General features: G+C 36.1%; 1 protein-coding gene across 8 annotated transcripts in view; it reads right to left on the minus strand.

Moving 5' to 3' along the window:
- Positions 1-23,074, minus strand: part of LOC311607988 (uncharacterized protein) — a 129,822-nt gene that overhangs the window by 39,263 nt on the left and 67,485 nt on the right. For 7 of the 8 annotated variants that reach the window (XM_084800279.1, XM_084800274.1, XM_084800276.1 and 4 more), the window contains exons 36-46: positions 20,985-21,055; positions 19,561-19,654; positions 18,635-18,711; positions 15,387-15,483; positions 9,324-9,394; positions 8,434-8,530; positions 7,429-7,502; positions 6,732-6,828; positions 6,076-6,146; positions 2,705-2,798; positions 1,488-1,561 (exon numbers count right to left, since the gene is read on the minus strand). In XM_084800279.1, coding sequence (XP_084656405.1) covers positions 1,488-1,561; positions 2,705-2,798; positions 6,076-6,146; positions 6,732-6,828; positions 7,429-7,502; positions 8,434-8,530; positions 9,324-9,394; positions 15,387-15,483; positions 18,635-18,711; positions 19,561-19,654; positions 20,985-21,055 — 917 coding nt within the window. The remainder of the gene's footprint in view (positions 1-1,487; positions 1,562-2,704; positions 2,799-6,075; positions 6,147-6,731; positions 6,829-7,428; positions 7,503-8,433; positions 8,531-9,323; positions 9,395-15,386; positions 15,484-18,634; positions 18,712-19,560; positions 19,655-20,984; positions 21,056-23,074) is intronic. The other variant, XM_084800273.1, reaches the window with a different exon arrangement.

Below are 23,074 nucleotides of genomic sequence, written 5' to 3' on the forward strand. Positions count from 1 at the left end.
AGCGAGATGCCACATTGAAGAGTCATTTTAGAGAATGTGGATCTAGTAGGAAGTGATTGTTTTAGCCTAAAGTAAAATCAAATCTATAATATGCTTCTTGGGAGACAAAGAGAAAGCCTGAAGATGATCCAGCATAAAGCGTATGTGGACTTTTGTACACATTCCCCTCCAGGGGACCCGTATAGTCAGTTGTGCAATAGTTTCCATTTGAACCATGCTTGTTTGACCAATAGTTCCTCAGCTACGTTTGAGGTGGAGCTGGACGTACAGACATCATGTCTGTCTCAATTCTTACTCAGTTCTTGTTCTTGAAAAAATTTTTTTGAAGATGGAATTATGAATATTAATTTGATTTGATTCTTAAATGCATTGTTAGAGTAAGTTAAAAATGTACAATTAATTTGATTTAAAATAAAATAAATTTAGCCTTTAAGTAATCATGGAGATGGAAAAAAGACAAACTAGGAAACGAATTGAAATTTACCTTGCAAGCTTCATACTGTATTTTATCTACTGCCCCCCCAGACACCAAGAAGCTCTTTGAAATAAAAGAAATTTGTGATAGCCTAACTCAGATTTAAAATATGAGTGGCAAAATGTTAACTTTTTATGATTTTGGAATGAACTTAATTCTCTGTGGGGAATTTGCTAAAAATCAAATTAAATGTCTTTAATACTATATGACAGCTTCTCTCATAGAAAATTACACACACTATCTTAAGTAATCAGCATGTTCAGTGAATTTAAGACATTTATCTAAAGTCCTATAAGTAAAGAGCAGGCAATTTTTAAACTATTTAGATACCAAAGTCAACTCAGCCTCAAAGAAAATCAAATTCCTACACTGTAATTCAAATAATAGGCTATGACAGTGTTTGTACCAATATGAGCTATCTGCATGAGTCCAAGCTAATATATTCTTCTATCTACTCTACTTAGCAGACACAGACATTGGATAAAAGTCCCCAAATTTCTACATTGGAATGAAACACATTAGAAAACTATTCTTTATATACACAAACATCAACTGTGCCTTTCTGGAACGTGTCGTTTTCTTATCCTAGAAAACAGAGTTGATCTTATGACACCACTTTCCTATAGTGTAAATATTATCAGAGACTTACAGGAAGGAAAAGCTACACTTTTGACAGTGCAGATACTGAATGTCAACAGGAACCCATAAAATTTGTCCTGATAGGAATTATCACCTAAACTATGAATACTCCTCAGTCATTATTACTTTATTATGTAAGGAGGCATACACGTGGGACACAAAGATTTAAAAAAAATCCCCTCACTTTAAAGGAAAAACTTCATAAAACTTTTATGAGTATTCTAATATATATATTTTTCAGAAAATTTCAAATTAAATATTAAACATTATTTATAGACTCTGCCATGCACTATGAAATAGTATTCTCCTGGGTCTATGCTGCATTATTAACCAGATACATTAAGTGAGACTTTTAAATTAAAAAAGTACACACCAATGGCTGACTGTTGTCGTTGCCAGCGTCTTTGTTCTGTTTCTCTCTGGATGTAGCAAGCAAGTTTGGTTCTTCTGAAAACCCAAACATTTAAAACAAAGTACAAAGAAAAGTTCAATAAAGTGACAGTCTTTATAGCAACAGAGAAGTGCAAGTTGGCTCAGTAGGTAAAGGCACTCTCTGCCAATACTGACGACCTGGGTTTGATACCTAGGACCAACACCATGGAAGGAGAGATCTGATTCCCGCAAGTGGCACTCATGTGCCCCTGTCACCCCCAAAAACATGTACAGTAAGTGAAAGGACATATAAAACATTTTTAAAAATCAAAATTTCATTTTCAAAAGGAGTAAGATTAATCACCACTTGGCTATCACTCTCCTTTCTTGAGGAATATATTTATTAACAGATAATTGGAAATTACCAAACATATCAGTGTTTTATTTGGGCAGACACTGCGTTGTATCGTGTTTAGAAACAATGGTACCAATGAACAAACCCTCAGAGATATCCTTTTTAAATACCACAGAAACATTCAAACTCACCGCATACACCATTTTCTATCTCAGCACTGATGCTTAAACAACCTTCATTTTAATAAAAATACTCCTCCGCTCCTTCCTTCATCTCTGGCTGTGACATCCTCCCATCTGAGAACACTTTGTCCATGTCTCTATCAAACTTCTTTCCTTCCCTTAAGACTCATCCATCATGGAAAGTCATTACTGAGTGTGGCAATTTTATTCTATTAGAACAATCATCTCTTTTGAGTTCTTTAAATTTTGTGAAAAAAAATTTTTTTTATTGTCACTCCGGTACGTGAAACCTACACTAGTGTCACATGCCTACTTCTTTCATTTCTGGATTGGGGGAAGGGGCAAGCCTTTAGTATTATTTTCACACACAGGACCATGAATTTCTGCTTCATTTTTCTAGTACTCATATTTCATGTATTTCCTATTAATTTTCCTATTTTTTACTGCTCTTCACTATAGCCCAATAGTTCTCAGATCCCTGAATATTTTGAATTTGATTTAAAGTGGCATTTCTGTTAAACCTATGCTAAATTTGGTACCAAACTTATTGCTGTTTGAGTCCTATTTGAACTCTCTGTATATATGTAATAAATAATTTTCAATGGCTTATGACATACAGCAGGGGCTCCTGACCCCAGTAATTACACCACCAAATTGCTTTCACCTAAATACAATTCTGACCTTTCATTTGTCCATTTGCCACCTTTTCTCCTCTCTGATTTGTGATCTTAGGTAAATAGATACCGTCCTTCTGTGAAACAGGCTCAGAGATGATCTGTTGAAATCAGAGCCAAGAAAGATTTTAACAAAGACCTCCCATTCGTTACTGAAAAGACAGCTTAGTTTCTTATTTCAAAGCAAAACACTGGAAATCAAGGATGATTGTGTTGTAATGCAAACTATTAAGTAGAGTACTCTACAAGGTTGTCTAAATCAAGACCAACATTTTTTTTCATGTAGCTGTAGATTACCACATAGGCCAAACATGAAAGAATAGGGGAAACGTACTCAGAGAGACAGCATATGTCAAAAACCAAGAAGTTTTGAGTATAAAATTATACATTGTTTTCTAAGGAAAATATAATGTGTGTTAAAATCTTTAAAATCTTTAATTATTTGACAGTTTGATGCATTAATGAACAATTGCCTTTTTTAACCCCTCCTTTCCCCCTCTCACTCCCTGCCTTTTCTACTGAAACGCTTCTTCCCACCAAGCTGTCCTGCTGCTCTCCTTTCTCCTTTTGTGCGACCCACTGGCCTTCATTAGAGTTACTTGCCTGAGTGCATGTGGGTAGTTACTTACTGAGGCAAGGACTCAGCTATATAAATAAATATATCCTAAGCTACACCACTGAAGCCAATGACACCCCATCCTGAACAATTGTTAACTGCCAATAATGTCTTGTCTGCCGTGGAGGTAGCCAATCACTTTCTGGTTGGAGTTTTGGCTCACTCCACAGGAAGATTCTCCTGTCTGACCTGTAAGCCTGGTCAAGAGTCCATGGCTAGAGAGTTAACATGTGCTAGGGAGAAAGCTACTACCACTAATTTAGCTAAGTGGCCATATTTTCAATCTGTATTATGTTTATATCTACACACTAGTGTTATTTCACTGTAGAAACTTTTACTTCAGTGGAAAATAATTAATACAAAACCCCATGACAGACAAAAATTTCAATAATGGTAGAGTGGTGGGCCCTAAATGATACACCTGCATAATCCCCTCAAGGTTCAAGAAACACTGTACAAGAGGGGGCAGGAAGAATGTAAGACGAAGAATATGTACCAAGAATTCATTTTTAAACAGTAGCATATAAAGTAAGTTCTTAGATGTAAGACGTTATGTAAGTTCTTATGTAGTGTGGTACAGTAATAGTCACTTACAGGAATTTCAATGAGTGAAGTTGTTTTAAGGGAAAACAAGATATATTTCATAAAAAATAATATGCCACATTGATAATAAAGAAAAGATTGTATTAGCCTTTTTTTCTGGTGGATAAAATGGGCATACATTCTGGAGGTGTTTGGGAAGATGGCTTGGTGGAGAGACTCTTTTCTGTGTAAACATAAGCTCCTGATCTCGAAATGTCAGCAACCTGTAAAAAACCCAATGTGGTCATGCCCGCCTGCCCGCCTGCCCGCCTGCCCGCCTGTGGGTCAGTAAAAACTCACTGCTGCGTGCAGCAGAGACAGGAGGCTGTATGGACCCAGGTGAATTCAGTGGACACACACACACACAAACAGATATCAACCACATGCAGACATCTCTCTTAACACACACACACTGCCATACATGTAAACTCTAAATATTGACAGGTAAAAAATTATAATAAGATATTATTTGAATAAAGTGAACAAGTGTTAAAGTAGATATGTATTTAGGTTTGATTAAAATGACAGCATGAAAATATTAAATGTAGTATGGAACTTGCCGTGGTTTGCAACTTTTGGAAGCTCTTCTTCAACAACATAGGCATGCTTATTTATTTCTTTTTGTTAAGTGTTGTAATGATTCAGGCTTTAATTTGCCATTTTCTTATGCATTGTTTACATGTATAAAGTTGGTTGTGACAATATTTTTTTCTACTGTGTGCTTCCTGGTTCATCTGGGGTGCAAAAAGCCAAATAGTGTACCTCTGAAATGAATTTGTCACCATCCTAGATACTAGTGTGGCTATTGTGTTCTGATTCATTAATGCACAGCTGAAATCTTGCATGTCCATCTACTCCGATCACAGAATTATTTTTCTGCTTACAAACAAGAGGAGCTGCAAACTACATCGATAATTCCTTGTTCTAATCCCCTGTGCTTTCTGCATATTAAGCATGTATTGTGACAAATGAGGGTTCTCAGCTGACTGGCTTTTCTACCTTGTCGCCATGTCAAAGATTCTTACCTGGAATGCTTAGTGTGTAATTTTTGTTACAGAATGGTTATGCACTAGAAGAACTATATTCAATAATCAAAATATTTACATCACTCTCAGGAACACTTCAAGCAGAGTTAGAATGTGGCATTATAAAGTATATACTACTAGGTGTTTTCCTTTAAGAATGAGAACTCTGTATTTCAAATACATCAACATGAGCTACCTGTAATGGTGATGAAAAATCAAGGCACAAAACTTTAATATTTGCCAATTTACACCACTGAAATAAAGATAAGTTAGGAAGCTCTATCTTATGTGCTTGCCACAAAATGTCCCAAGATGCAATTTTCCCTATATGCTAATAACCACCACAGTAAATAAATGCACCTAGATTCTCTTGCTCCCTCTATGGACACATGAAACACATCTGGAGATCATAAAGAAAGGACTCAACATTTACGTTTTGTAAATACCGACTGGTGATCTGGAAATAGAAATGTTGACTGACTGGGAATGATCACCCCTTAACACCAATAAAATTGTAAGGGTATCACATATATCTTCTTCACAACTTTAAGTGCTAGTGGCTGTGAAGATACTTATGTTGGCAAAGTGGCTATAGTAGAAAAAGGAGGTCTTGAGTCAGTACTCACACAAACAAGAGAAGCATAGCACTACGTTTCTACTTTTGAATCTAACAAATTGATGAGATTAAGTTCAGTGAGAGACCTGGTCTCAATAAATACAGAGTAATAGAATAAGGACCCAGAGACTGACCTATAACCCCTACGTGTATTTGTATGTGCACCAGCCACACATTTGTATTTTCTCTCTGTCTCCCTATCTCTGTCTCTTTTTCTCTCTCCACACACAGACTTCCCCCAAGTAAAACATTAATATTTAAAATACATATTTATATCTAAACTATGGTTCAGGTTATTGAATTATACACTAGGGACTCAAGCACTTTTCAGAAAGAAATTTGACAAGAAACAGAAAGTTGATGTTTAGCCTTAAACTCATGCAGACTCTAAAAATATTTTAAGAATAACAAGCTAAAATATTTAAAAACTAAATATTAAAATATGATCAATTGTTCTACAAATATAATCTGATATGTAACTTTAGTTGCATATTTTGTTTATGATATTAGTAAAACTTTCCATTTAAGTTATTGCATACCAATGGTTGAATACTTTCATGCGTATCATACTTTCTTTCATCTTCTGTTGCTGTCTCTTTTTCGCGTGGACCTGTCGGTAAATGTACATATTTAAGTAAAAGAAACTACAAGTAAATAGAAGATAAGATGAATGTATTTTATTAAAGTAGAAATAATTGACCTAGTTATAAGTACTGTATTTTATTTTTATATAGTTCAATTATATTTGATCTTTAGTTTAAGATTTAGGTTTTTTTACAGGATGTTTTGATTTGTCATTAGTTTTCAGAAGCATGAGACTGGAATGATGTACAACAAGAATTGATGTAGTTATAATAGTGTAAGTCATATGGATATGACGTGGAGTAACTTCTTGAAAGGTAGACCAATAATGAAATTTAGTTATGGTGTTATAGTATTTGCTTCTATTTATTCTCTTTTCCAACTTTAAAAAGGTTTCATTTTTTAACTTCATGTAAGTGATCTGTAAAATTGTGTTTTTATTTATGTATGTGTGTGTCTGTCTGAGATCACGGATAGTGAGGGTTGACATGGATGTAGTGTCAATCCTGCTATGAATTACTACAAGAAGGCATCACTGTCTACCGACGTGTATTGGTTTTCATGATTTGCACAAGTATGACTTCAATGAGTATTTATAAAATACACCTCTTGCCTTTCATTTCTCTGGTATTCTTATTTTGTCTTCTTTGATCTGTCGTCACAGCTAAATTACTCACATCATGCTTCTTTGCAGGGTGCTCACAGAAAATCTGTTAAATTTGATATAAAGATAAATGGTAATAAATATCCTTCTAAGTTCTAAGAATATTTGAATTCTTCATTTCAAAAGTAGCAAGCTTGGTTCATAAAAGAATCAGGGAATCCTATGGTATTTAGAGAGAACATAATATGTATTATCAAAATAAAGTCTGACTTTTGTCTCATGTGTCTGCTTATTTTAAAAAAGTAGAAAATCAGAAGAAATATTTTCATAGAACAGTGGTTGCCAACACATTTCAATTAGTAAAGAAACATTAAAGATTATTTATGTTGATAACTTAAAAATGAAAACATTACACACACACAATAGACACATAAAACACAAATAATTAGTCACAATTTAGTATTTAAATAAAAATATTTTAGCTCCTTACAATCTTTAGGATATTCTTAGAGTCTTCCTGTATTTAAAACTGAATAATAGCATGGCTATTCTGTTACCAAATAGCTTCCTGAATTTTGCCTAAACCTCAGTATATACAAACTCTATAACATGCTAACGAGTTCAAATCAGAATAGACATACCTGAGTATGTTTAGCGAGACAAAATGGCATACAATGAGAGCCCTTGAGTAAAATATCTAACATACCAGTGGCTGGACTGTTCCTTGGCCACCATGCTCTCTCTGCTCCACTCTTGCTGTCCCCTCTCTTCCCGGCTCTGCTGACAAATGGATGCATTCAAGTCAGTTAACTGAAACACTGTGATAGGGTGGCCATGTTCCGGTGGAAAGCCACACAGAATGACTGGGCAGCATAAATTGGTCTTGATAGGTTTAAAGTAAACAAAGCTGAGTGAGTGGGGGAGAGGCTGGCCCTGGGAAGTGTAGGTGAGGAGGATGAATTCGATCGAAACATTTTGCTTCTCAGAGAGGTAATAAAGTGGGTCCCTAGAGATTAATGTATTACAAATTGTCCATGATTATACATAACAGACATAATGTATGGTGTAAGAAGAAACATAGCAGGATATGCACAACTATTAAAGAATGAATTAATTTATGACAACGGTTAAAAACAGGATGCAGGCTTGAAGTTAAAGATTGCTTACAGAGATTCTGAAACCTGTCAATTTCCCATTTAGCACAAACTGAATTGTTGCTAAATAAGTAAATGTATGCGATGCTGGACCCACGAAGGATACTTCCAATCATTACTCACAAAATTACATGAAGTGAAATAAGAAATTGAATAGTAATATATACAGTTTCATTTCCTGACAACGTTACATTTTGGAAGGTCGATTATCTTCATTATTTCCCAAAAAGCCACTATTTTAATTGAATCAAAAACCACACTTCTTCCCTGTTTTCCTTTTTTCCTGATGCTTGGTAATTCTTCTCATCCTTCGCTCCTCCGCTTTCCCTGTACTTTGTGATGCCTTACTGCTCCCCCAGTACCACAGCCCTGAGCAACTTCACTGCTTTAGTGGAAGATTCCATTTCACATTTGCAGAACATGGGTTAGATGTTGCTCTTGTATCGCCACTTAATCTACTGCATGACAGAAATACACAGCTCTCTTTATCCACTAGTGCTGTCTTGATTTATGGAGCTATTTTTTCAAAAGGCTACATACAAAATAAAGATTTTTACCATTCATTTCTAGACTTGTATTGTGTTCTCTTCTTTGATCCACAGTGTCAGGTAAGTGGTCCAGATTCTTTTTTGTTGAAGAAAGCGCAGAGAAAATCTGTGAAAAATCAATATTAAAATAGGGTTGAACGTCCTTCTATTTTCTGGGAAAAAACAAAGTTTCACATTGCAAAGCAATGAGATGACCAAATAAGGGAAGCACTTCATCAGAATTCCACATTTTTGAAGAGAAAACCTTAGACATGCTACCTAATTACAGTCTAACTTTTGTTTTCATATGGTCACTGACAATGACAGTCAACATGAAGGCTACCCTAGATATAAGAGTCACTGTCAAAAATATGTCAAAAAGGTTACATTTAAATTATTATTAGTAGTATAAAAGTTAAACACTATAAACACACAACACACAAACAATACCTCCACCTGTGCCAAAATTTATTTATAGCTTATCAACTTAAAATAACATCATCATATATGTTAAACTCTCATCTACAACCAAATAACTCACAATTAAATGTAGCCTAAACAGGTTATTTTATTAACCGTGTAGGAAGACTCGGACATCATGGCTACGAAAATTAGTAAAAATGTGTTTCTCACTTCGTATGCTGATGGTCAGAGATCAACAATACCTTACTGCTGTCACTGAAATGATAATTAAAATATACAGTGCGATATTAAATCCCCAAATGGAAAATAACCCTAATCAACACAACTGATACAATAGAGTATTAGCCAATTACAAATGTAAAAACATTTTCAAAATTAAATAATTGTGACTAATTATTGTTACAAGAAAATTGTACAAGTAATTTTATTTTCTTATGATTTCTAGTTTCAAAATAGAACAATTTTAGATGAACATCTTCAATTTAAATTTAACATACCAAAGTTGGAGCTTTTTCATTCTTACTTCTCCACCCAGCGTTCTCCGCTAATGTTACTCCTTTTTTTGTAGCTGATAATAAAGAAAGACATTTAACCAATTTTAACTGTAACACAATGAATCATACTGTCAAAAATATTACGTAGAGATAAGTACAAAAGATTAGATACAGCTAAATTAAAAATTTAAGCTCTAGCTTCCTAAAGAATACCTTCAATAGTCTAACCATTTAGTTGACGTTTTATTTAGCTTTTCATGAGGTACTTGTGATCATGTAAGACTTAAATATATCCCATGGGACAGACATAAAAATGCACCAGGTAGAGAGAACTGAAGCATTTCATGTATTCACCTAAAAATTAACAAACTCAACACAAAAGAAGCACTCAGACACATTTAAAAAAAAACACCACTGAAGTATTCACATTGACAGTGTGCAAGCTCATGACCTCTGAACTTTTGTCTATCATATGTTAACACAAAATTATCCAAAAATATTTGTTCACTTCTTTTTTTTTCCCCCTTGGGAAGACTGTCGGCTATAGGGAGTCTCCATTGTTGGCTATGTTTTCCTAAGAGTTTAGGCATCCCTATTTGGAGTCCTTTACTGGTCTCCTTTCTGAACATTAATATTTCAACTAATTCTTTCACAGTGTAGATAATTGATAAATACAGAAGCTCTTAAGCCATTTTAGTATTCAGAAAGTCAAGTGTCACCTGGCAATTATTTATTGCAGTCTCACTAAGCGCTAGAGATTAGGTTTATGTCCAGTCGATAGAAGTATTCGGGGACAGATTTCCATCAGGGAAGTCTGGAGCGAGACCCATCATTTAGTTTTCATGTATAAGAGGGTGGAAATGGGAAAACAAAACAAAACAAAACAGACATAGATGGAATTATAGGGGAGAGTCAATACCAGATTGGGATTAAAAAAATAAACACACAAACAAACAAAAAAAAAAAGAAAGATGAACAATTAAAATGTAAGACTGAGGACAAGTTCAAGTTGCTAAAGGGTTATAAACAACTTATAAACACTTAGAGATTAAGAGTTTAATGGGCTTTGCGGCCATACTGTAATCAATATGGTAGAAGAGAAATATTAGCAGAATATACATATATGTTAGAGGGTAAAATTTGAGACAATGACTGAAAGTAAGATGATACAAGCTTGAATTTAGAGAATGTTTCAAGAAATACTCAGCAATCATTTTTCCAGTATAAAATGAAATATTACTCAGTGCATCGGTGTATAAAAATCCTGGAACCCTGAAATACTCCACATTGCTCACTAGCTGGAAAGGTACGTGAAATTAGGCAACACACATCACTAAGTGCATACTTACACAGTGTGCTACACCTCACCGAATATGCTTAATTTTCTGTCTCAGGGGATTCTGTTCTATGTAACCCACTTAGGTGGTTTCTTCAGGATGTCCCCTTTCTCCAGTGGGAGGAGTTATTGGAGAATTACAGGGCAGTTTGAAGCGTTAACAAGCATTCATTAAACACAGACATTGCGTGTTCTTGATCCCAATGCTGAAACTAAAGCGATGGCTTGTAGAGAAGAGCAGAGAGAACAAAAGTACACATATCTGGAAACAAGGGCATGCTAGATGATATCTGCCTTTCCAACAACTATCTACAAACTTTGGGAAAGCCACGCCCTTTAATAACTAGCCTCAGAATCCTTAAGTGGTACAGAATTCCCAAGTGTGAGCTGTAGAGTGCAGAGACATACATGCAGAACTCACAAAGAGAAAGGTAAAATTTTACATGCTATTTTTTAGTCGTTTGTAAACCATGTCTTTCAGAGAACTTTTTGCCAGCAAAGACATTTGAGTTATTAATGCCAAAGTCTTGCTTCAGATTTCAGGGATCAAAGACTGAGGAAGGAGCACATGGTAAATATTTTATGTATCTTAAACTACTTGTTTCCTTGGTGATGGTTACTCCATATTACTTGGCTGGCATGTTCTTCCAGCTGTCTTTGCTAATGCTTGGTTTAGATGTCAATATTCTATTTTAATAATGGGCAGTCAGGTTACTGACAACAATGTAATGATCCATCTTTATTTCATATGTTATAGAGTTAATCATAGAAGCAACAATCTAAAAAATGGTGCATTGACCTGAGAATGAAATTCCTTTTGTAATAAAAAAAATAACCCCACAAACAAAAAAAGTTATATATAAAGAAACAAAGTAAACCAGAAATTGACAACTATTTACTAGGGAATTGAATCCTGGTGGCTAACTTAGTAAATAATAAACTGCTTAAATTTGGGTCACCGTGTGTGTGTGTGTGTGTGTGTGTGTGTGTGTGTGTGTGTGTGTTTGGCACTTTCAGTGTTCTTGGGTTATGAAAACAAAATGACAGAAGTACTAGTAAGAAAATACAGGGAAAAGTATTATCTAAACTTTTAGGAATGGTTTTCAGAACCAGATGATGATTCTGTTAAACATAAGCAAAGGCTAGACCACTTAAAACATGCTGAGTGGTGCAAAGAAACATGCCCTTGAGCAGAGGACGCAACCAGCAGCCTGTGAGTTTACTGCTTCTGTGCAAGCCAGTGGAAATCAATTGAAGGCATATATTTACTCAAACACTCCAGTGACTTCATCCTATTAGACCATGAATATTTTGATGTTGTCGTCCTTGTCTTGTAGTTTAATAAGCACAAAGAAGTGATGGGAATGACATCACAGGAAATACACGATGCTCTGTCACCAAAGACACTTCTCAGAATACTATTTGTCCAGCAGGAGTATATTTCACGCAAAGGTCAAACCTAGACTTGCAGAACTGCTGATCTACGGTCTGGATTCTGTCATTGTCCCCAAAGAGAGGCTCATCAAAGTGAGAATCTATTGTCATTCTATTCTCTTCTGAGCCTAATCCCCTGGCCCCATCTCTCAGGTTCACAACATCAAAACTTCAGAAGGAATTACTCATTGAATTGTTCCCTCTGTGCTTGATGACTCCACAGCCCGTCAACTTACCTTTGCTTTTCTCTTCACTGCAGTTCTTTAATTTTGGCACATATGACATTATCTTCAGAAGTGGCCCATTTTGAGTCATTGATTCCTATTCATGTATGACCGAACACCTATATTTCTACTCAGGCTACGTAAGTCAGATGTGGTTCTGTGTGATGCAGCACTACAATGCTTTGTGCCTCTCCAAACGTAAGACAGAGAAGATGAATGGCCACACTTGTTTGTAAAGTTATTTTTTTAAAAAAGAGCCAGGGTGTCACTATTTGGCCACAGCTGGCCTAGAACTCATTGATCTCAGGCTGATGGTGAACTCACAAAGATTCTTCCACCTCTGCCTTCTGAGTACTGGAATTAAAGACATGCACCTGTACGGCCATGGTGTTTGTGCTTTCTTTAAATGGTAAAACACTGGATTTTTCATTTCCTGACAGCCCTTTGCCTGTACTTCGCTTTCTAAAAACTTTTAAGGTTCTTCAGTCTCTTGTATGTGATATTTTCATATCTCACATTCTATCTGAGTGCCGTGACAAAAATATATAACAGGAAACAATCCATCAGATGAGCTGGAGAAGGAACAAGATGTTGACCCTGGATCCTCAGGTAATAAGTAGAGAATAAGCAACAAGCACGTCTATGACATATAAACATCAACGTCTGCCACTACCAACAAGCTGCCTGCCAACAGGCAGCTTTCCCAAGTAGGCCACCTGAGAGAAGAATTCACAGAAGCCTACAGAGCACATTTTACCTTCAAGCGAGATTATGATCTAGCCTCCATAGGACATATCAAGATGCAAAGTGCATTCATTTCAATTCCTGAACTCTTCCCTGTCATTATCAGACACAACACTGCTCAAAAGTCTTAAGTTTCTTCTGAGACTCAAGAAAATCATTTAAGTGAGCCACTGTACAATCAAAAATACAACTGACATATTTCCAACACATAAAGGACACAAAGTAAACAGCTTCTTACTCAAATGGGGGGCTAGAGCATGCAAGGAATGTTTAAACTAAAGCATGGATAAAATTCAGACAAAAATTAAATCTTGCACCTCTGCGTTTGGTATATAGGGCTCAGAATAGAATCATCTGGGTTCCTCGGGGCTTAGATAAGATCTGGTGCTCACAGTACACACTGATCTCTCTTTAGCTGGCTTAACTCCATGCATGGACTCAGATTTCCTCACCAAATGTCTCACTGTTCTGACATCTCCAATATTCCCAAATCTGAATTGAAAGTTGAGTTCCACCATCATTTCACACAACGGCTATTCATGTTCATTTTGCAAGGACTCCTTACTTTTTGTAAATGCCTCAGTGGATTTCTGGATCCATGATGCAAGACTGCTGCCCCCTCTCTTCATAGTACATATTCCATATGTGTGGAATCTGTATTATATAAATGAGTAAACTATGCTGCCAAGCTTTTTCCTATTCATTTGTTAATTATAATTTTATTCATCTTACATCCTGATTGTTATCCACTCTCTTGTATCTTCCTGTTCCCACCCTCCCTCCCTCTTCTGCCCTATTCCCCTCGCCTAGACCTCTGACAGGGGGCCCTCCTCCCCTGCCATGTGACCACAGCCTATCAGCTCTCATGTGGGTAGTCTGCATCTCCTTCCTCTGTTTGGCCGCAGGACCTCCCCACCTAGGGGAAGCAATGAAATTGTGGGCAACAGAGTTAATGTCAGAAGTAGTCCTCCACTCTCCCCACAATCTTGAAGAATGAGCTGTCTGTTCTCTATATCTGAAGAGAGGTTCTAGGTTCTCTGTATTCATTTTCCTTGGCTGGTGCATCAGCTTGTGCATACCCCGCCCCCCCGGGTCTAGATCCACTGGCCGTTTGGAATGCCTTTCCTCAACAAGACACAAATCTAAACAATCCCACCCCAAACTGTTCCTCATCTTTCACCATAGACTTTGATAAGTTTGGTTACAATGATGTCACAAGATGATTTTTTTATCCTGCTTTGCAACTTCCCCTGCTAAATACATTCATCTGTTACTGTTAAATTCAGAATCATTGGAGTGTCAAGAGCATGGGCAGGAATCAGTCAGTCAGAACCTTTGCCAGAATAAAATCCATATGGCTTATGGCCCAGATCTCTATATAATCCTTTCTCACTCTTGAAACATCATGAGCTGGGGGCATACAGGGTCTATGTTTCCCAGGGAAGTGGTTCTCAATCTGTGGGTCATGATCCATTGAGGGGTTGCATATCAAATATCCTGCATATCAGATATTTACATTATGATTCCTAACAGTAGCAAAATTATAGTTATGAAATAGCAACGAAGTAATTTTCTGTTTGGCATCACCACAACATGAGGAACTGCAGCATTAGGAGGATTGAGAACCACTTCTCTAGACAAAATATCCGTCGCCACCCAATATCCAACCATAAAGCCTCTGTAAGACTTCTAGTTCAAAGTCTCAAAGGTTTCCACATTCCTCCTGCAAACACTTTCCAAATGCCAAAGAACTGCATGGTAAGATTCATCACAGCAAATGCTCCCACTTCTACGGAACCACTTTTGTGTATGTATTAATTTTTCCATAGCTGAAATGAAAAAAACTAGGATGACAGGCAACTGAAGGAAAAAGAAATGTTCATTCTAGCTCACGGTTTGAGGGATATATTCCATCGTGCCAAGGAAGCATGACTGCTCAAGTTATATTCCACAGTTTCTCTACAGTGATGAACAGATCATACACTTAAGCTTGCTTGTTCAGGGTATCACACACTAAACCACAGCACACCATTCCCCGGTGTCTGATATTCCCTGCACTATCAACAACATTCTGGCCATTGACTTCCATGTCTCTATGAGGTCACTATGCAGAGGTTACACCACCGAATGATTTACTTAATAGTTCAGCCAGTTCAGTGGCACACTCAATTGGTTAGGTAACTGAATTAGGTTTTGTTATTACCCTACTTTTCCTTTAAGTTATGATATAAGAAATAGTTAAGTAGTTTTGTCTACTAGAATATATTCAAAGCCATCCTTCTTTAAATAAACGTTCTATCAAAGGCTACCATTAAACTTAGCTCGTACCTTCCTTTTCGCCATCTGTCACATTTTTCTTTCTTTGATGCTCACTTGAAGCTAAGTGATCCACATTGTGCCTCTGTGGGAGAGATTCAGAAATAGCCTGGAAAAGTAATTTTGAAAGTGGGTTGCACAAAATCACCTTTTACTTCAAGGAGATCAGAGTGTCCCATTGTAAAGTAATGAGGTGAGATGTCAAAGGAAGCATTTACTGGATTCTACATCATTTGAATAAAGAACCTATTATTATTTTATTTTTATTTTATTATTAATTTATTCTTTTTACATCTCAATGGTTATCCCATCCCTTGTATCCTCCCCTTCTTCCCTCCCTCCCATTTTCCCCTTATTCCCCTCCCCTATGACTGTTCCTGAGGGGGATTTCCTCCCCCTGTATATGCTCATAGGGTATCAAGTCTCTTCTTGGTAACCTGCTGTCCTTCCTCTGAGTGCCACCAGGTCTCCCCCACTAGGGGACATGGTCAAATGTGAGGCACCAGAGTACGTGAGAAAGTCATATCCCACTCTCCACTCAAGTGTGGAGACTGAAGAACCTATTATTGATTACCTAAATCAATTCTATGCGTGGCCTTCATATGGCCAAAAGAAAACTTGGACTAGGGTAATAAAACTTGGAAGACAAGCAGTAATTTTTTTTTATGGAATGGTAGGTGTCAAGGATATGTTAACAAAGAAAGAAAATTTTTAAAATATCTTAAAAGCAGATCATTTATGTTAATGTTTGGAAATAAAAAGCCGATGCACACACAAAGCCTTCACCTATGGAAATTAATCCAAAGTTCATTTGTAATGTTTTCAAATTTATATCAACACAGCAGATATATAGAACTCCAGCCTTTAATGGAGACACAAAGAAACACAAAGAATGAGGAGGTATTCGACTACCGAGTATGAAAACTCAAACTCATGAGAATTTAGTATTCCTGCCATAGATGCAAAGAGAAAATGGGTATATATTGCTTCCTAGGTTGATGGTAAACTGGCATTCCCATCTTAGTCTTAGAACAAAAACAATATCAAAGATTAAAACATAATGTAATGTCATGGAACCTCCATGGTTAAACTTTGAAGCAAAACGATTCCCTAATTTACAGAAGATGAAACTAGTGTTAATGAAGATGAAATGGAATAGGGATATCAATGTGTGTGTGTGTGTTTCATAACGTAGGCACTTCTAAGCAATGATCCAGCATCTTTGCTGTTTGTTTAATGATATTAGCTAAACACCACAGACTGCAACAAGCTAACAAGCCTTTGATGTTTATATGCACTGTGGGCATTTACTTAGTAACTCATTTAGTAATGGTAACAGTAAATGAATGGACCATATTAAAGAAAATAAATGGAAATTGGCTCCAAGGAACATAATTTGTGAAAGCACATTCTACATTGCATTCTCTAGAGGAAAGAAAAGAGGGTATTTTTGAAAGTTACAGATTTATACACATTATTTTAAAATTGCTAAAAGTGAGTTTAAGCACTTAAAATAATTTGGTGCACATGTTGCTTTGAAGGAAGAGGAGGGTATGTGGCAAGAGAAGGCTTTGAAGTTTAATTAGCACTTACAGTTTTTTATTAAGACAACATCTTACAAATAGCTCATTTTATGTGTGAAACTTTTTAATGGCCTAAGTTGTAATGATTTTCATGATAAAAAATGTATTTGAGTGTCTGTAGAAAGTATTCAGCTGATAGAGGGCTGGATGTTCCTGTAGAGAACCCAGGTTTTATTCCCAGCACCTGCATGGTGATGCTTAACCTCTGAAAACTCCAGTTCCACATGGAATATGCTGCCCTCTTCTGGCCTCTGTGGGCAGTGTATGCATGTGGTGCACTTAAATACAGGCAAAAACACATACATGACAAAATAAAATCTTCTGAAAAAGTAATTTTTTTGAATAAAGTTATCAAGAATAATAAAAATGTATATTGGATGTTCATTATACAATCTCCTGGAAATATTCGAAAGGATATTCAGCCAATTCCCAACTTGGATGATGTTCCAGAAGGCACAATGAGTTTTAATGGTGGGCTCAGGGATCATGGTGGAAAAGGAGACAGAGAAATGGAAAGAGCAATAGGTAGAGGATGAGTACAAGAAAGCAGTGTGGACAAACGAGGGCGCTCACACAGATGGATCCACAGCTTTCCCCCATGACCTGTGCAGCTACAACAGATAAAAATCCCAACATGGGGTGGGACAGATGGGTTGACACAAAGTCTCACCTTTAGCTAAGAACTGTTGGCAATTGATCACTGCTAAAAGAGAAACAATAAGATGTTTTTAAGGGTGTGGAGGACCACACATCCAGCAGTGTAGGGGCAACATCAACTTTTTTTTTTTAAAGGAGAACACAAAGTTGATGGGAAGTGAAAGGATTTGCTCTAGGAGGAGTTGGTGGATGGAGGAATATAGTCAGGATACACTTACCAAATTCCCAAAGAAATAACAAAAATGTATTTGCAAAAATGAATGAATAACGTGGAGGTAAATAAAATTGAAATTGGATTCACTTAAAAACAAGAGGTGGAGATAAGAATATACACGTAGTATTTGAAATGATCCAAGGACCCACTTTAACATTTTTTTTTCTGTCCATCTTAAAAGTAGAAACTATGACCTTGTTTACCCATCACCTGTCACTGGGTTATTCCACAAGGAAAGAAGCAAAGATGAATAGATGTGACCACTGTGCTCAGTGTGTCTACTGTCTGTCTCATGCCATGGTGGACACAGTCTCAGTCCCTACAGCGCAGCTGAGCATCACACACAGCACTTAACTCTCTCACAGAATTCCACCTGCACAGTCACTGATGGAACCACAAACTTCTTCAGTGTTCTTCTGAAAGCCTCGAACCTTACACAAAGAACCATGTTATGACTTATAAGTGTTCTCCATGTCATGAGTACTCATGTCTGTTATTCTGTCCTTAATGCATATCATAAGGTCATATAAAATCAGTAATCTAAAGGTGCAATGTTTAAGATGCAATGTTTATGCGCTTGGAAGATATGGGAAATCTTCAGGAACGTCCTTGCCACAGAAGGAAAGATCAAGTTTTTCTCCAAATTTGCTCAGGCTTTAAGAATATGTTTAAAATCATAATGAGCTAAAGTACTTTAAAATTAAATGCCAAATTGTGACTAATTGCATACATCTATAATAGTGTCGCAATTCATGTACTTACATTACCCTTAGCTACGTGGTCAAATAACAATGACATTTACATACCAATGTCCCCAGTCTTTCATTGCTCTCCTGTCCTTCTTGTACTTTTGTTGATGTCCTGACTCCTATGTCCGGTTTTGCTGATAAATGCACATATTTAATTAAAGCAAATTTTATGGCATCATATATTAAATGAAAGACATTAAATATTAGCTCAGATATTTAAACATACTAAAACAAAAGTTGAATTTCTGTACTGATAATGAATGGACTGGGTCCTAAACCTTTAGATGAAGCCTTAATTCCACAGAGAATGGTTTAAATTTTGTCATTATGTAATGAGTATATGCGTGTCTGTATGTATCACTCAGAGAGGTGCCAGTTTGCTCCAGGTTATGTTGCCATGACCTATAAAATACTATCTTGAGAACCAAACCATTATTGTACACTAGCACTTATTCAAGGAGGAGTCATTAGCAAGGTTTCTAGTTAGTTTATAATATTCAAACAGGACTGCATGTTGAAGTACTCCCATGTTCAATGCCGCCCCAACAGTGGAGAGAAAAGGAGGAGGGCACATCAGTGCCCGTCCTGACTTGACGTAGTTAAACATGCAATCAGTTTATCTCCCCTACCTTTCCAGTACTCTGTTTTTCATCTTTTAAAGAATTTAATCATTTTCCTCTATACAAACTTTTTATGATTTCTTTATACTCTTAGTGCTCAGAAACACCCTGTCTGTACTTATTATGTATTACTACTCCTCGGATATTACAATACCATCTATGATATTACAATATCATCTATTGAGCAATTCAGCAGCTTTAGTGCCACACTCAATTTCAACTTTTGTGGAAACTGGGTTAGGTATCAATCTTATTAATACTTAACTTTCCATGTGAGAAACAGGTAAAATCTTTGTTTAGTACAACATAGTCGCCCCCTCCCCCTGATTTACTGGAGGATGACACATAACTTATAGTTCTCACCTTTCACTTCTGAGGTTGCCTTATTTTCTGTTCTATGATCTGTGGCCATAGCCACACGAGTCACATCTTTTTGTGGAAAAGGCTCCGAGACAATCTGTGAAGTTAACGTAAAGATGAGTTGAAGAAAACATTCTGCTCTTTTCTGATAGCTGAAAACCTCATTCAAAAGGACTGAGGCTGAAAAACACAGGTGGAATGCACGAAGGCTGCCGTTCATGCTGAGGTCCTCAGCCATGCTTTCTAAGTCAAATCTAACTTTCAAGCTGATATGGCTGCTGGAAATAAAAACCACACATCTGAAGCACTTTAAGAGACAGGAAACTGATAATAAGTAGAGGTATGCAAAACATTATTTGTTAAAAATTTAAAGATACATTTGTAATATACACTTGTGAAAATAAATGCCAAAGATCATTTGTTGTTTTCTGCAAATTACAGTCACCACTCCATCTATGAGATTTCTACCTATAACTAGGGACATTTATAACAACTCCAGACAGTTAAGAAAGCATCCCTTCAGTCATCTCTGGGGATTTGGGGCAGTGTAGTATTATGGCCTTTTAAATTAGCAACAAAAAAATTATTTCACTTTAAATAGTTACGGTAAAATAATTTTCCCATCTTAGTGCTATAATAAAAATGATAAGTAAAATGCGTAAAATCACATAAAATATCTAAACTAAACACAAATTACTAACACTCTGAATTCATAGGTGAAGAATCTGATTTTAACAAGGTTAATATGGGAAGGATATTTCAATATGATCTCAGGGCAGCACTTAGACTTTCCTTAGCCAATGTGCAAAGCCTGTTGTATGTATATAACCAATATTTCATATGTACAGGCAAAACCCAAATGCCCCTTTTTGCTTAGAATCATCTGATGGTTCTGTCAAAATCTTATCAATAAATATCATCTACTTATGAGCAATACATATACCCTATCAAACAAAACAAATGTAAGTTGTCAACTAGGAAAGTAGTTTAGAATATTCTGATATTCTTCTCTCCCTAAAATGAGGAGATTTTGAAACTTACAAATTGAAACTAACTTTGACTAGATCAGTGGATGAGAGAGTCGCAATTAGAATCATTTCAATGACAGACATTGTAGAAAGTAAGAGGCGGACTTATCTACTTACTAAAGAGACTGCATTTTAATCTTAATTAGCTAGTATGTTGGTGAGTTTATACCTGGTAATTATCATGAAATTATCAGAAGGTGTCTGGAAACAGGATGAAGGTGATGTTTAGTTTTGAATACATGGAGACATTCAGGGTATATCAAGAAATATGAGGTGGTAAACTATTTTAAATACAAAATTATGACCAATTAGTCTATATAATAACCTGACATGTCATTTTGTTTGTCTATGTTCTCTTGTTGAACAAAACAAGATACCATCAAATTAATATTTACATACCAATAACTGAACACCCCCATGGATGTCACGTCTTCTTTGTTCTTCTGTTAATGTCACCTCTTTGCATAGATCTGTTGGTAAATTCATATATTTATGTAACATTAACTATGAAACAATGTCAGTTCAAAGCTTTTGTAGAATCAAATGTGAATGTTTAAACAGTAATAACAAACATTGGATTTTTATTTACACAAGTAATGCTTTCAAGGGCACATAATCTTTTGAACAAGACTTAATGTTTTATGAACCACGTATAACCACGCAAATTTTTAATATATCCCTTGGATAGACACTAGTTTTTGTGAGTTTCAAAGAATTGAGTGATTTTAAAGATTCATCAACAAACTCAGCATAAATGAATAAGTTTAGATACAAAGTTTTAAAACACCGCTGAAATATTCACAACACACAGTTTCCTGTGTCATAAAACTGTATGAATAATGCGCATTTTCCAATCAAAGGATATATGCATGAAATTCTCAGAAAATAAAACATTAATAGAAACTTGTTTTTCCACCCTTCTTGTGTGAACACAAATATACCCAGAAAGTTTTTTTCATATTGCAGCATCCTCACACACTTGGGGTTTTGTTGTTATTGCTGCTGTTTTGTTTTTGTCTTTATTTGTTTTTGTTGTTGTTGGTTTTTCGAGACAAGGTTTCTCTGTGTAACCTTGGCTTTCCTGACACCCTGGTTTATGTCCATGAAAGATAAGTCAGCTATGGGATGTCTTCCTTGATCACCTATGTATTTCTATAAAAACTGAGATTTCTATTTTGGAAATCTTTTATAACATTCACTGTTACCCTGATGTACATTAATATTTCAAGTGCAAATCAATTTGTAAGTGTAGAACCTTTGCTAATGAATTTGTAGGGACAGAATTACTGATTTCACTCAGTAATGGTTTGTTGAAATCATGCTAACTGCTGGGGACTGACATCACATCCTGTCAGTTAGAGGATCATGGAAGAACTTCCAATAAATCAGTCTGGAGTGAGACAGCTGTACGTTTAGGTGCATAGAAGCATGAACACATAAAGAATAAATGTAAGTAGTAACAGATGGAGAAAATAATTACCCTACATGATTAGTTTGAGTCAGCATCAGCTTGGGAATCTTAGAGAAAAGGGAGAGACAGAGGACCATGAAAAGGTCAAGAGTTCAGTCAGGTTATGAATGCTAACACATGATGAACAGCTTTTACCCACTTAACCATCAAGATTTTAAGTGTTGTAGTCTTATATGCACTAGGCGTAGGTCAAAAGAATGTGGTTTCAGAAAAAAAAAACCATTAGTAGAATACCCATAAATAACAGAAGATGATTTTATTTAAGAGAAAGTTCAAAATAAATGATTCATGCTGTATTTTGGCATGCTTCCAGAACACTCATGACCCCAGCGTGCCACTGTCTGTTCAGAATAAAGCAAACTGTTAATAAATCACTGTGGAAACCTAGAATGCTGGATACTACGTTCTGGTTATTATGTAAAAAAAAAGCAGTCAAAATGTGGCTGGAAATAAATTAAACAGTATAATAAAACTCACTGAGCTTGCTGGTGTGTTTCACATGCTCTGTATTAACACAATTAATCTAGGAATTTACTTTCAGTGTCCACATTCTAAAGTACTAGGAGTTAGTTTATAAAGGACAAAGGAAAATTTAGGAAAAGAGAAAGCAGATATTCAGCAGAAGGGGGAGTTTAAGGTGGAGGGAGAGTTCAGAAGTGATTCTACAGGCAAGTAATTTGGATTTTCCTCCTAGAATCTCACCTATAGCAAATATTTTATAATCTTTAATTACAGAGAGAAAGGATGATACAAAGTTTTTTGGCAAGAAAAGGTCTCATGTTTCAGATTATTTCACAAAGTATTTTATTTTAAAGTTTAGTATTAAGTCATATGAACTGCTGTGATGAACCCTAATCTGTGGCATTAGAGTCACGAAAGCAAGTAGGAAGCTAAGTAGAATAAACGCTGGATGAATATAACCACTGTCACAAGCTGGGGACCTTGGCAAAACACTTGAGACTACAGGAGACGTTTCACATTCAAGCCACACCACACTTCTGAAACAGTGTCTGTCATT

The sequence above is a fragment of the Acomys minous genome, assembly GCF_964271855.1.
Source record: "Acomys minous genome assembly, chromosome: 10".
In the NCBI taxonomy this organism is placed as follows: Eukaryota; Metazoa; Chordata; class Mammalia; order Rodentia; family Muridae; genus Acomys; species Acomys minous.